This window comes from Grus americana, chromosome 15, assembly GCF_028858705.1.
Source record: "Grus americana isolate bGruAme1 chromosome 15, bGruAme1.mat, whole genome shotgun sequence".
Taxonomy (NCBI): domain Eukaryota; kingdom Metazoa; phylum Chordata; class Aves; order Gruiformes; family Gruidae; genus Grus; species Grus americana.
In genome coordinates, this window is record NC_072866.1 from 8,386,779 (window position 1) to 8,401,572 (window position 14,794).

The following is a 14,794-nucleotide window of genomic DNA, read 5'->3' on the forward strand; positions in this document are numbered from 1 at the left end:
TCCCCAAAGCACTGGCACCAGCCAGGGCCGATAGCACCCCGGTGAGCACATGCACAACATCTGCAGAGCCTTCAGCGGCTCTTGCGGACCAGGTAGTGCCCTGTGCTTCCCCCAGGCTTTTCATCATGCGGGGGCACGAGCATCTGTGTCCTCCCCAGCCCCAAATCACAGCAATTACCACCTCATTAGTTACAGGTGCCGGCAGCATCGGTGCCCCATGCATGCCCTGCTCCTGAGCAGCATCTCCATCCCAACGGGCATGAAGAACCTGGAAAACACCAGACAGTGTCCCAGCTCTGCAGCAGATCCATGTGCCGATAAAACCACGGTGCAGACCCATGGTCAGGCCTGATGCAAATTTAATTGAATGGGAATGAGATGTATTTTATGTCCTTAAAGCACATTAAGTGCTTGGAAGTTAATTGGTATTTAATTAGCATAAATTAAGCTCTTTAATAATACTCAGGGAAAAACAACACGGTATTACAGATACTTTATTAAAAGTCACCCTGACAAATTAAAAATGAACGTGCCGAATACATCAACAGCAGAACAGGGAATCACATGCAGCCATGCATGGGCCATCCCCCACCTCCTGCCTCCCTTGCCTGCTCCTGGGGACCACGAGCAGCAGTCAGCATCATCACCGCCCCAGTGGGACCGCGGCCCCACACCTGCTGGGAGAAGGGTCCTGGAGCTGGGGTGCAGCAGGGAGCCGGTCCTGTGCAGAGGCAGCTGCAGCCATAAGCGTGTTTCCTGCGGCGTCGCAGGGCCGTGCTTCCTCTCAAAAGGGGAAGGTGGGCGCCTGTCTCGCCCGAGTGTGGCAGCTGCCTGCAGCCCCGCTCTGGCAGAGGTCCGCACCCCGAGCAGGGGCCGGGGCAGGTTGGGGCCCCCACGATGGCTCCCCACAGCCCCCAGACCCCCCCAGAACCCACTCTCACTGCCCCCAAGGTCCCTCTGGGGAGGAAGCAGCGACTTTGCTCATTTGGTTTGGCGTTTTTTGTGGCGTTGCCATGACAACCGTCCTAGTGACATCTTCATGCTATTTGTCTCCTTCTGTGGGTTGCATCATTTTCCTTCCTGAATGAACAGCTGCCTGTGCCCCAGCTCACCCAGGGTCTGCGCTGCCCACCACGGGGTACCACATCCCCCTGCCCAGCCCCGGGGAAGGGTTGCAGGCAATTCTGGCATTTCCTCACTTCATCTCCACAGCCTTGTCCTTTCTAAAAAAGAATACAGCTTTGTGTGTGTGCGTGCACGTGCGGGTCACCTCCTGGGCTGGAAAAAAAAGAAAGCAAGCTGAAAATAGAGAGGTGACATTGTGCAGGGCTCTGCCAGCCCCACGGGGACATCAGAAAGCCAGGAACATCCTCCCTGCCACAGCAACAGCTTTTCTGCCTCTGCGTGGAGCAGCCCAGGAGGAAGGGTAGGGAGCACTTGCTTTGCCCAGGGGTTTCCTGGCCCTTTCCCACTCCCATCTCCCCCTGCCCTCTAGCCCCGTTTGTGGGCTGGTGCCCCAGTGCTGGGCTGGGCAGGGTGGGCAGCCCTGGTGCAGGAGGGCACAGCTCTCCCAGCACAGCCCCTTCCCCAGGGGCACCTCAGTCCTGCACGTGTAGGGGCTGGGAAAGCAACATTTCCCAAGTTAAAAGTCTGCAAAATTAGGAGTCACCCAACCCAGGTAACGTGAGGGGTTCCTGGCTGGGGCTGGGATACTCACAGTGACACTCGTGTGCCAGTTCACCACCCAACAAGCCCTCTGAGCAGTGGGGATGGGGTCCCTATGAATCCCCCCCCACAGGGGAGACTGGGGGTTCCGCACCATGAGTCAGGGCAGAGCTGCCGTAGGGGATGGATACCCGGCTGACGTAAAGCTGCTGCGCTGGTTCCTCTCCCTGTGCCCACACAGCTCCATCCCTCTCCTTCTGCCAACTCCTCCTGCTTGTGGCAGCAGCTCCCTCTGCCAAGGCAGCCCCATCCCCTCTCCCCCCAGCACTCATCCTCTGGCAGGGGAGGGACAGACCCCCCCTGAACTCTCAGCTGGTGCTTCACCCCCTAGCCCTCCTGATGCTGAGAGGGGCCAGAAATCGGACAGCCACCAAAGCTCCCTTCTCCTGTCACCCTCTTCTATGTGGCAGGCCACAGGCAAGAGCTGCTCGGCATCATCCTGGACCTGCACGAGGGAGAGGAGCTGAGCCATGGCACGAGCCGGGGAGTGGGCTCCCATGGAGGAGCATCCTGCCATGCTGGAGCATCCTGCCATGCTGGAGCATTGGCTCTCTGGGAGATGCTTGAATGGGAGACAAATGCAGGAGCCAGTGTAGGGCAGAACGTGGAGCCTTGCAGCACCCACTGCTGCATTTGGGGCTGAGGAGCTCCTGCAGGTGTGTGCCAGGGTGGAGAGAGCTAGTTGCACCAGTCCTCGGAATTAACAGTGTCATGAAGAAGTTAGAAAGTGATTACTGTAAGTGCTGGGGAGCAATGCTGCACAGTCCCCAGGCACGGCTGCTTGACTCAGCTTCTTGCCACCTTAGCAGGATTACAGCAGGCTCCTCGCAAGGCCTTTGGGAACCAGCAGCTCTCACCACGCGCCCTGGGGAGCTGGACAGGCTGCTGGCCACAGCCACATACACTGGACCTTCTGAGCATGGGGCAGTGGTGCCCACCCCAGAGGGCACAGGGCTCCCCGGTACCACTGATACCCAGGCACAGCCCTGGAGGGACAGACAGCGTGCACGGCTGATGCTGGAGGAGGCTGGAACCTCGTGGGCGCTGGCAGAGGTCAGAGGATGCTCCTGGTGAGCTGGGTCCTGCAGCCACAGCAGGGGCTGGCAGAGACCTGGGAACCGGGGTGGGAGCAGTGCTGCCCGGCCCTGCCGCCAGCACAGGGCTGCCTGGTTCAGCTGGGCTGCCTGGTTCAGCTGGGCTGCCTTCCATCATCCCTGCAGCATCACATGAACCCTCTCCCGAGCTGCCTAGGGGACGCAGAGAGGCAGAGGGATGGCGAGGAGCAGGGGCAGCGGGCTTCATGTTGGCTCTGCTGAGCTGCACCGGCCGCCTGCGGCAGGTCAGCGATGACAGCACACACGTGGCCCTGTGCCCGGCATCATTTCAGGAGCAGACGGGTTGTCCGGTCACCGATCAGGAGCCTTTGGGGAGGTAGAAAAGAGAGAAACTCAGGATTAGTGTCTTTGCCATTGCAAGTGTGCATCAGAAACCCAGCAACAGCCCAGCGCCAACCTGAGCCTGGATTTGCCCCACGTGAAGACACAGATGGAGCAAACATGCGGATTTGGAGACAGGTTGGATCTTTGCTGTCACCCTGTCCTCATGGGAAGGAGAAGGGCCTCCAGCCCTTGGACACCTCTCTGGAAAAGCGGCTGCTTGCAGCCTTGACCCAGGGAGCAGGGAAGCAGCTGGGCAGCGTGCAGGGCAGAGCCCCTGGGGATGTGGCAGGGTGGGAAAGGGGGGGATCAGCCTGCAAGGGTCTGCTCTCCCTACCTCTGCGGGTGTCACGTACCTCACCAGCACGCCGACAAGGAGGGCAGCGATCATGGGCCCTACCCAGTAAACCCAGTGATAGTCCCAGTAGTTCGCTACCAGAGCTGGCCCGAAGGCTCTGGCAGGATTCATGCAGGCTCCGGACACACCACCTCTGAAAGAGGAACAAACCAGCTGCGTCAGCCCCGCGGGACACGAGACCAGCACCCGTCCCCCTCGCTGCCTGGACAGGACCATGCACAGGCTGGGAGGGAGTGCTGGGCAGGGGGGCAGCAGCGTACCCCTCCCGGGGCTCCTTGCTGGCGGCCTGGCCCTGGTCTGGGTGGTTGGCGGGTTCAGACCACCCCAGGCTCCCTCCAGGCACGGCTGCTCAGTGCCTGGGGACAGTTCGCTTCCGCAGCATAACGATGCCCAGACCCGAGCGGCTGCCGTGCTGCAGCGCAGGGACCAGCCTGGCCCTGACAGCCCGCGGCGGCTGCTCACCGGCGGGCACCTGCCTTTGCTCACGAGTGTTTGCAAGCTACTGGGGAAAACCCAACGCGTGGGGAGGAAGCACAAGTGCCAAATCTATTTTGGGGCTTACCGGGAGATGGGCTTTTAAACAGGGAAAGCTCTGCGCCACGTGTAGGTAGCGGAGAGGGGCAGGAGAGACAATAGCATTTACAGGTTAAAGAAAACTGCAACAGATAAATATTTGCACACGAGGTTTGTGCAGTGTTTAAATAAGAGCTCTGAATCCCGCTAGAGGGGGCACTGCCTTAACTAAACAACCCATTAACATTCATAATTGCGTGCACTCGTTATCTGATTGCAGTGGCACAAGACCCAGGCTGCTCGCCTGAAACGCCTGCCTGCGCCGAGGCTGAGCTTGGCAGCGTTTCCAGCAACCGCGAGGACACGCAGCGAGGAACAGCTCCAGATAAACCCTCTCCTGTTTGCTCAGGGCTTCCTACAACAAACACCACCCGTGCGGCCCTTCGGTTTTATCAGCCTGTAACAGGTACTCGTGAAGGCTGCTTTGGCTCAACTGCCACGCGCTGGGCTCGAGCTGCCGGCCTCTCCTGCACCCGGCCGGGCTGTGCCCAGCAGCTCTCCCCAAAAATGTCAGAGGGGCCAGTGGGCTCATTCGCCAGCCTCGGCAGTTTCCCTGGCCAGCAGGTCCTGTGCTGTGCGGTGAGGGGGCGCGTCCCGTCCCATCCCACCCCTGGCACGAGCGCTCTCCCCTCCTTGGTGCAGGATGCAGCAGCAGCGGTGCCGGCCGGGGAGGGAGCAGGGGAGCCCTGATGCAGGGAGCCGGTGCTTAGAGCTCGGCTCTGCTCAGCCAGCACCATCCCCACAGCCCATGGTCGCATCCTGACCCCCTGCTCAAGGCACCCTGTCTGCTGACAGCAGCTGCCGGAGCAGATGGCACCAGCTGGCCGGTGGGAACACGCACGGGGAAGAGGACTCGCGAGCTCACCCCGCCAGGATGTCGACCGTGACCGTGAAGCCGATACAGAAAGGTGCCAGCGGGGTCTTGGTCTTCCCATTGATGGCGCCCATGCAGACCACGAGGACCAGGAAGGTGGTCATGACGATCTCGCCCACGAGGACGGAGGGGATCTGCTCGTCAGCCGTTATGCTGCTGAAGGCTCCTCCGCTGGCATTCATGTACCGCTCGCTCGCCGCCACGGCCTGCGCGGGGGGAGCCCTGTTTATGCCATCCACACTCCATATTGTGGGCTTTAACGGGCATATGTGCTCACCGTCAGGACAGCGTGGGCGGGCGTAGCATCAGGTTAAAGAGGAGCTAATCTCATCACTTTCCTCCTGAAAGCCAGCCCTAAGCGCCTGGCAAATATAAACTCATTAGCAAAGGCTCTTAGTGTCTCCTGAGATAATGAGCCAGCCACCGAGAGTGCAGGATGAGCCTCACCCAGCCGCCGAGGGGTTTGCAGCGGCCAAACGGCACCGTGCTGCTGGGTGCGGGCTGCCCGGATGCTGGGAACGGGCAGCACCAAACGTAAATTAACCTTACAGAGCAGTGCTGCAAGTAGAAGCGCAGGCGAACGCTGTGCGTGAAAATGGCTGGAGCTGCAGAGGTACCCCACATCGTTCTGTGCTTAATTAGTGTGCCATGGCAAACCTCTGGAGAGCAGCTGCCATCGAGAAATAATTAGCTGGGCCCCAGAGCACCATGCAGAGGTGGTACCCCAGCATCTGCACGGCACTGCCAGACCCGAGCCTGTAGCAGGGGGTGAGTTGTCTGAGCCCTGCAGTCAGACCGTGAAAGAGCTGGGAGGAAGAACCGGGCACCCTGGCCCCAAGCGCCAGACAAGCCCCGTGCCCACGCAGCAAACCTCTGAGCCATATCACCTTGCGCTGAGCCATATCACCAAGCGCTTTTAATTACATGCAGAAGCAACGCGCCGAATCCCCCTTGCCCTCCCCATCGTGCACGCTGTTGCTGGAGACCCCGGGGCTGCGCAGCAGGTTGGGGCTGGCCAGGCCAGCTATGGCAGAGCAGGGGGAGTCCTCGCACCCCAGCCCTGGTTAGAGACTCCCCGGCTGTCCGTACCTTTGCCAGGCCGGCTCCTATCGTCCCTCCGCAGAGCTGGGAGACCCAGTAAGGAATGAGCATCGTCATGTTCAGTCCACCGACCAGCCACACGCCCAAGGACACGGCAGGGTTGAAGTGGCCTCCGCTGCAAAGGAGAGAGGAGCATCAGTGAGGGGTTCACCCCCAGGGTAGGGTTCACCCCCAGCACAGGGTTTGGTCCTGGGGGCTCGAGTGCTGTGCTCGCCATGGGCTGGAACTACAAATGCTTTTTCAGTCCTTCCCGTGAGAAGGTGCTGTGCACCACAGAAGAGCAGAATCCAGCCATTTCCTTTCTCTGCAGTTGCTGCTTTGAAGCGGCAGCATCTTCACGCTGGATACCCAACCCCTCCTACAGTGCTGGCGGGGGCAGGAGCTGCTGTGGTGCAGTTTGAGGGACAGCGTTTGGGGCCGGGTCTCCGGAGACCCCCAGGTGCTTCCAGGAGCTGCCACAGCACTGCCAGGGGAGGTGCAGGGAGAAGGGGTCTCTCCCGGCGTTCCAGGGTGCTGCAGGCTGTGGAGTGCACTGAGCCCTGCCCAAGGCCCTGGTACAGGGGGGTTACACCGCTCCCCTGGCCCCCACCCCAGCAAGAGCTTTGCCTGTGGCAGCAGCACAGCCCGGCCACCAGCGCTTTCTGGAGCAGCTCCTCTGGGGGCAAAGACTCTGGGAGGAAAGTCATTCCCCTTGACATCCCTGTGACAGCCATCCCTGCTGCTCGGGCGTAGGAGAGGCGCTTGCAGAGCCGGTACCCAGCCTGGCAGGACACACACGTCCCTGGGAAGGAACGGGACAAGCGCTGTGGGGCAGGGCTGAAGCCACCTCCTGGCCACACCGGCGCTGCTGGACTCCGCTGGGATTTTCAGGGTTTATCTCCCTCTGCTCAATGCAAATGCAAAGGCACAGAGGTCTCCCCGCATCCCTGCCCGCTGCCCACCACCTCCCTGGGAAGGGCTGGCAGCAGCCAGTGCTCGCCTCGTTACACGACCTAAATCATTCATCATGAAGACCAGATGTAAGACAAACTCAGATACCTTCTAATTAAAACAGATTACCATGGGACACGCATTAATGAACAAGTTTCATAACCAATCAGCCCTAATAATAATTGCTGGTGAAGGCAATGAGTCAGAGTGTCTAGGAACTATAATTACATCTTATTCTTCAGCTGTAATTAAGGACCCATCATACGAGAGCAAGAAGTTTTGTTGTTTAGGCTAGCAAACACCTCAGCTGGACGGGGCTCTGGCTGCAAATGCCCTGGGAAGGTGGGAGCCCGGGAGCTAAAGGAGGACCTGTCTGCAAATAAACCCTGGTCGGAGCACCCGGCAGCCCGCAGCGCGGACAACAGCCCAGCCAGCGAGCACTCATCCTGAGCCAGGCTCCTCTCCGGCCTCTTTGGGCACAAATCTCTATAAACCTGACTTTAGACTGAAACATCTCCCTGCCCGGGACCCTGAGCTGGCTCCTCCTCACTTCAGAGCTAATGGGGTACCCCTGGGACCCCTGAGACACCTCTGCAGCCCCTCATCACAAAACCCCCCCTGTGCTGCTCCCCTGGCTTCGCTGTGCCGAGGGTTTGGGGAGCAGCGGGGTGCCCAGCTGGGCTGGCACACACACCCCGGGTCACTGAGTCCCAATTGCACAAGCCTCACCCCTGGCATTATCCCTCTTAATCAGGCGCTGGTGATTTATCAGTCACTTTGCTCTGGACTCCAGGGCTCACACGTGCGCCCGGCCGAGCCACCCTCCCGGCCGGGGGAGGTTTGTGTCCCAGCCCGGCGCTATCCCGTCCCTGGGCTGCACGGAGCCAACCGGAGAGAAGGGAATTAAACTCTGCAGGGACTGTTTCAGCTTCTCCCTTCAGGATAAATCTATATCTTAGCACCAGATGACACCATTTTCAACAAGCACGTTTGTCTAAATGTTGCTTTTCAGGAATCGAAGCCATTTGTAAATGGAATCTAAATTTTTCACCTGAAAATACATAGGGGAGTAGCATACTCAGGTCAAAATGTTTCATTCTGACATCCTCTTAAAAGGAAATGTCACAGCTTCTCAAAGGAGCACTTCTGTTTCAGCTTTGACCATTTTTATTAAAAGAGGCTAAAAATAAAACATTGCAATCAAAAACCAAATCGAACTCCCCCAAACCCAAGGCGTTATGGATGACCACCACCTAAGCAGCCACGCTGTTAACCGAGAGGTTCGACGACAGCGCAGCGTTGCTGCAGTCACCAATATTTAGGCAGGAAAGATCCTAAAGGCAGCGTGTGGGGAGACACGAGCATCTCCTCCTGTCCACGCGTGGAAACCGTGCGGGTGCTGCAGCAGGGACCCCGCCACCACTGGTGAGGGGGTGCAGAGGAGGTGGGGGGGAGCACGTGCAGCCCCGGGTGCCAGCCCCCCCCTTACCTGATGTCTCCCAGGATGGCGATGGTGAGCCCCAGGGCCAGCCCATGTGCCAGGGCGGGCTGCAGCCTCCCCGCGCCCTCCGCATCCTCGACCACGGAGAGGCAGCCGATGAAGATGAAGAGCGCGCTGCCCAGCAGCTCGGCCACGCAGGGCTGGACGTAGAGCTCATACCAGTGAGGCTGCAAGGACTTGGGCTTGATGTCGACGTCCACCCTCGCCTCCTTCGCTGGGGGGTGACCGTGCTCGGCAGCAGCCATGAGTGGGGCTGGAACAAAGCAGGCAGAGCCCCAGTGACAGCCAGTCCCGTGGGCACGATTGAGGGGATGCTGCAGAGCAGAAGGCTTGAGAAACTGGAGATGCTGGCTCAGGTCTCTGAGGGGTCCTGGTGCAGGGACGAGGACCCTCGAGGAGCACCCCGCTTGTCCTGCTGAAAGGCTGGCAGGCTCCCCTTGACCTGTATGAAGACGTAGTGGATGGGAGGCTCTAAAAAAATGGATTGGATTTGCATTGCTAAAAAAAAAAAAAAAGGGGGCAATAAAAGCTGATAGGCCAGCCCCCAGGAATATAAAAGCTCTTTATCACTGCTGTTCCTTGGTTCAAGGCTTTGGTTTTTTTTCCCCTGTGGTGTTTTTTTTGTTATTGTTGTTTTAAGGTTTTCTGCCAAGACTCAGGACACGATTCCTTTCGTGTAGATACCCGGAATGCTGCCACCTGTGCGAAGCCCAGCTGGCCTGCTTCACTGGGCAGCTTCTACCTGCTTGTGCTGCCAAAGAGTAGCACGTGCCTGAAGGACCACAACATCGCACGCACGGGGGCACGCACCGATCCAGCAGCGCCCTGGGAAGTGACCGATGTAGCTCTAGGGAGGGAAAAACCACTCCTTGCCAAGGCTTAGCTCTCTAAGCAAATTAAGTCTAAGTCCAGGTGTAACACGACAGAGCAGTGCCCTTCCTGGCACAGTGCAACCGAGAGCCCTGAAACGCGTGTGGAAGGGGATGCACGTGGAGCAAGGGGGGAGGCTGCACCCCAGGAACGAGCATCCAGAGGCACTGTGCTGACACGGCGGGGAGGCAAACCGAAGCCCCTCAGAGCCAGCCCAGGACTCAGAGCAGTGTTTGGGGTTAGGCGGGGAGGGCAGATGCCTCCTCCTAAAACTGCTGGATGTTGGTACCCTCATGCCTGGCAAACATGGGATTTACTTTGTGTTACTGCAGTAACACTTAAGGGGCTTTAAAATCTTAAAGACAGGACAAGCACGTAGAGACCTACTGCCAAACCTCTCCCTACAGACCCCAGAGAGCAGGTACAGTAACTGATTTGCCTTGAGTTGCCAGAGGAGCCTGCCTGAACCACAGTCAAAGCCTCTAACCCTCAGCCCCCAGCCTGCCCAGAGCTCCTGAAGCAGGATCAGCCAGCTCTGCTGGTCTGTATCCCCCTTGCACCGCTTTCAAATGAAAGATTGCCAGCAAGGGTGCCCAAGGATCCTCTGGCGGTTTTGAAAGCTGTCATCGATCCAATACTTAACCCAAAACCTCCCCAGCCCCCCACTGCACCCCATAAGGGATCACCGACCAGAAAACCAGATTGAAGGCACGGCGGAGGCTGCGGGGCTGCAGCCTGGCAGGGGACACTGGGCATCGCTGCACCGCTCACACACCATCGGGCACAGCAGAAATTGGTCTGGCGATGCAAATGCTCAGGTCCCTGCAGCACAGCTTGCACCGAGCAGCAGGGGTGCAACCCACCTACTGCAGCATTGCACCTCCTTGAGCAATCACCTGCAGCATTTCATGTTTGTGGTGGGTAATTAAGGATTGGGGTTTATAGATATTTATTTTTTCCCCTGTCTTAAGCAAGGCTAAAGAACGCCACGGATGTTTTATGATGTTTTCACAAGACACTGGGGATGGGAAGGAAATTTCCACTTGCCTGTCCCAGAGAGGGCTGTTGCTGGCCACACACCAGATGAGGGTCAGGGCGGAGCTATGAGGGAATCCCAGTGCAGGCATCTCTAAATGAGCCTGTCAACTCATTTCCCCTCCAGAGAGCTTATTTCCTACAGACAAAAGGTCTTGGCAGCAGGTTATTGAAATCACTGGAATACGGAGAGCGAGTGGTGGGGTTGGCTGGTCCTCGGGGCTCCTCTTCGAACCCCCTGCATGGGCCTGTGGAAAAGGAAAATACCTGATTCAATCTTGTCAGCTGGCAGAGCACAGTTTCCAACAGGTACATCCAATCCACCCACCAGCACACCTCCCAGCACACCCAGACGAGGGTTTCATTGGGAGGGATTCTGACTCAGGCAAAAGGAATCCAGATATCATTTATTTTTGGGGATATTTATTATGAGATCAACATAACACCTATCACCTGGTGCTTCTTACCAGCAGCTGTACAAGCAATGCTGCCATCACATCAGTGCACCAGGAGGTGGCTGAGCTGCCCCAGATCGCCGGCAGCACCAGGCGGCGGAGCCAGGCAGCGTGGGCAAGGCCCGGGAGCCAACCCATGGCTCTGCCCCCATCGGCCAGGGCAGAGGCAGCAAAACGGCCCCTTCCAGACGCTGCTGCCACGTACACGGTACAGGAACGCTGCTGATGGCAACGCCATCACGCCTGGACCACGGCCGTACAGGCTGCTGCAGATGTCTCCCAGAGCCACAGCTTCAGAGCACTGGAAGGTCGCAACCCAAAAGTGAAGATTAACCCCGCGGCCTTGGCTTTTAACCATTTACCATTATTGTTCGGGGAGCAGGGATGTTTGCCTGAGCCTTCTAGAGGAAATGGTCCACGTTCAGGCAACAAAGGAATTAATTATTACTGAGCACAGGACTGAAACAACAAAAGAGCAGCGTGATCTGAAGGGAACATGTTTCCCCCATCCATAGGGGATCCAGCTGAGCAGCTCCGCACCAAGCACCCGCCAGTGCATCCCATGTCTGCCACGCAGGACTAGTGGAAAAAAAAAATTGCTGTAGGAAACCAGCTCGGGAAATTTCAGCACTGTGAAAACACTGCCTGATTTGTACTAGAAGATTAGGAAAAGGGAAAAAATTTTTGCAAGGCCGTGGCTGATGTGGCACTAACCGAACAGTTCTGTTGGCAGTTTCTTGCCTTTCTTCCTGGAGCCCGGGAACGCTGCTGTTCTCTAACCACTGCCTTGGCGTAAGGATGGTTATGAGGGAAAATAACACTGCCCACATGTAATTCAAGCTAACCTTAAAACCAGGGAACAACCCAAACCAATAAAATAATGATGATTTTTTCAGCACCTGTCAGCTGTGGCTCCCAAAGCACTCGAGCGCGTAAATCCTACCTGACCAACAAGTGAGGGCAAGCAATCACTTGGCTCATGCCCAAATCACGTCTGGCTCCATGCAACAGCGCACGCAGCAAAGGGGCAGAACCGAACCTGGCAGCGTGGAAGAGCAGGCGGGCAGAATACAAACCAGCCACATCGGAATTATCAGCCGTGCTACACTGAGAGGTGCCGGAAGAGTGTGCAAGACAAAGGGACGTAGGGTTGTTCAGCGTGGTCAGAAAATCACACCACCAGCAAGACGACCGTGGGCAAAGCAAGGAACTCCAGACTGAGGGGTCCACCGAGGCTTGAAGGGCACAGCATCATCTCAGCACGCTCGGGGTCGCCTGGACTCTCCCATGCAGGCGATGCTTTACAGCAGCAATATGAATGATCTGTATTTATTGCCACGAATTGGCAGGGGTGGTGTTGGATGTCTCTTATGTTTACCCTGAACTGTGACTTTCCCGCACTTACAGCTCTCGAGCATAATACGTTTTCTAGAACACGTAATAAGTGATTGCTACAGACCCAATTTAAGCCACATCTCAATCCAACATTACTCCTATGTCATTCTGAGAAGAGGCTGCTCCAGCACCTGCCTTTTGTTTAGAGACGCCACGAACACGCAAAGAAAACAACTCTGCTCTTAGCACCCTTTGCCCCTCATAGATAAGATTAAATAGTTGGCACTAAGGTTTGCTCAGTAAGCTTGATGGAAACTATGCTCCTGGGAAAAGGCGTGGGGATGAGAACAGATAAATCTGTTCATATTAGCAGACACTTATTTTTGTCCTTGTTTGTGCTTGCACCAATTTGTTAAACAAGTGACAACAGCAACTGTGTCAATTAGTACAGGAAATGGTGGAACAAAACAAGCAACAGCTTCAAAAGATCCTTTTTAGGAACTGCAGAGAACCCTCCCCATCTCCATCTACCTGGACAGAAGAGCCAGAACACCTCTGTTTTATCCAGCACCCTCTCCAAAGGTTTCATTCTGTTCCTCCTTGCTTCATCGCGCAGATCTGCCACCTTTTGTTTGCTTTTCTATACGAACCATAGCGCCCAAACTCAAACCACCCAAACTCAAAAAAGCACTTAAGCGGACACTTAAGGACGTGCTCAAGTGCCATTAACATTTAACAATGCTTAAGCGCAGGACTTGAGCATATGTGGAGTCTCTGTTGTATCAGTGCCAGTACATTTTATGGGATAGACTTCCCACTGCATGTCTATAAAAAAAGTTATCAACAAAGTATTTTGATGCTGCACAACAGTGTTGCTGCAAGGAAAGACCCCAGCATGGCCAGCATCCATGGTCAGCTCTTTTAAAGAGCAATAAAGGAGGCAAAGGCAACTCATTTGACACTGCCTTATCTTTACAGTATTTATCTTGGAGACTGACAGTCTTAATGATTACACAACTGTTACTGAATGAGAACTTGCAGAATTATTTGCAGCTCGTAGCAGTAACACAGGTTAGCTGACCTCTGCCCGTTTATAGATCCTGTATTGCATAATAGTTTTACTTCAAATTGCTACCGTAATGCTCGAGTGCAGATGGAAATTTCCAAGGGTTCTTCATACAGACTTACCGTTGTCTGGTGGAAAACAGGGACAGATTTGGGTCAGTTCTGCATACACAGGGTAGACTGTTTTTTGAGAAGGGAAAATAACCAGTAGGATGAAGCCACATGTAGACCTTAATTCTGGTATTTAACATTAAAATCCACCGAGCTCTCAAAGAAGGGATGGATGCTCCAAGTCCCATGCAGCATACACACGTGCACATCTTCCCTGCAGTTACCGAACACTTGGCTCCCCACGACCATCCTGTAAAGCCGACTACAACTGAGCATTTCTGTCCTCAATAACCACATTTCCCTGTGCCCCAGCAGCACAGAGACCTGAAAAATCTTGTAAGCACGAAATGAGGAACCAGTAACTCTGCAGAGAAGCTTGAAATGCTATGTGCTAAGCTAACAACTACTTTTCATTTAGTTCCTAGAGCTGGATAATCCCTGTAAGGAACTCAATAACTTAATTTTCTAGAAGGAGACTTCTTTTATCCATCTTTTAAGAGTGCGCGGGCAATGCTCAGGCATGGGTCACACTTGGCTGGAAGACAAGCACAGGGAAGTGTGATCACCCAAACTGTGGTTGAAGCTTGGACAGAGCGAGGATCAACATCCAAGACTCAGCATGGAGCAGATACAAGGATTTTCTTGTACCTGTCGGGAACAATTTGTGACAGGCATCTCAAAGGCAGGCCAGGACCACGTGCTCCGACTCCCTCAGTTTGCCATGGCAACTGGACTCAGCATCCTCGTTGTGCAAATGCTTCACAACCAAAGAGGATTAACAGTGTCTTTCTTCAAGAGGAGTGAGTATGACCAGATACAATTGCTCTGGCTGCCCCTTCCTGCTACCCACGCTCCGTGCTAGCGCTTCTTCAGCGGGTCCTTCCCCTCCCCACGCACCCCGTAGCCTAGACCCCACGGCTTCCAGGTCAGTCTCCTTTCAAACCCCACGCAGGACCACAGCCACCCTGGCTGTCATCCTTGCTGGAGGTCCCACGTCACCCACCCTCTCCAAACCACAGCACACGGGAAGGACAGCCTGAATACCCACCTTGTAGTCGAAACAGAGCAGGACGACTCGGGGGGAGATACAACTTTTCAGGTGCTCCGCAACCCATTGGCAACATAGCGAGGAACAACATCACAGGCTCCTTGCTGCAGGAGACTTGCATGAGGACTTTTCCTACTGATATCAAATCTCCTGCTGTTACTACATTTACAGACATAGAAACCGTATTCAGTAGGGAAGAGGAAACTATTTCAAGTACTTTTAAGTGACCTTAACATTACAACAGAATGCCACAGGTGTGGCTAAGACATGGAGACCAGAGCTAAATTTAGGGCCGGTATGAGATATCCCAGTGGCCAAGATGACAGCGAAGTGCCCTTATCTAGGGGCAGGTACCAGCCAGGTCTGGCTCCCAGCTC

The 14,794-nt window shown here is 55.8% G+C and overlaps 1 protein-coding gene across 1 annotated transcript; it reads right to left on the minus strand.

The window, feature by feature from the left end:
• Positions 1-936: 936 nt before the first annotated feature.
• AQP8 (aquaporin 8) lies at positions 937-8,933 on the minus strand. The gene is made up of 5 exons (XM_054842968.1): positions 8,487-8,933; positions 6,056-6,182; positions 4,958-5,172; positions 3,518-3,652; positions 937-3,146 (listed from the first exon to the last, which is right to left on the minus strand). The coding sequence occupies exons 1-5, from the start codon at positions 8,741-8,743 to the stop codon at positions 3,104-3,106; spliced, it is 777 nt and encodes a 258-aa protein (XP_054698943.1). The 5' UTR covers positions 8,744-8,933; the 3' UTR covers positions 937-3,103.
• Positions 8,934-14,794: the final 5,861 nt, after the last annotated feature.

Bases quoted from the DNA above. Each gene is read 5' to 3' on its own strand.
- AQP8 (XM_054842968.1), bottom strand. From the start codon at position 8,743: ATGGCTGCTGCCGAGCACGGTCACCCCCCAGCGAAGGAGGCGAGGGTG. The intron at 5,173-6,055 runs GTACGGACAGCC...CCCCCCGCGCAG, and splicing joins TAGGAGCCGGCCTGGCAAAG to GCCGTGGCGGCGAGCGAGCG. The intron at 3,653-4,957 runs GTGAGCTCGCGA...TTCCTCTTTCAG, and splicing joins ACGGTCGACATCCTGGCGGG to AGGTGGTGTGTCCGGAGCCT.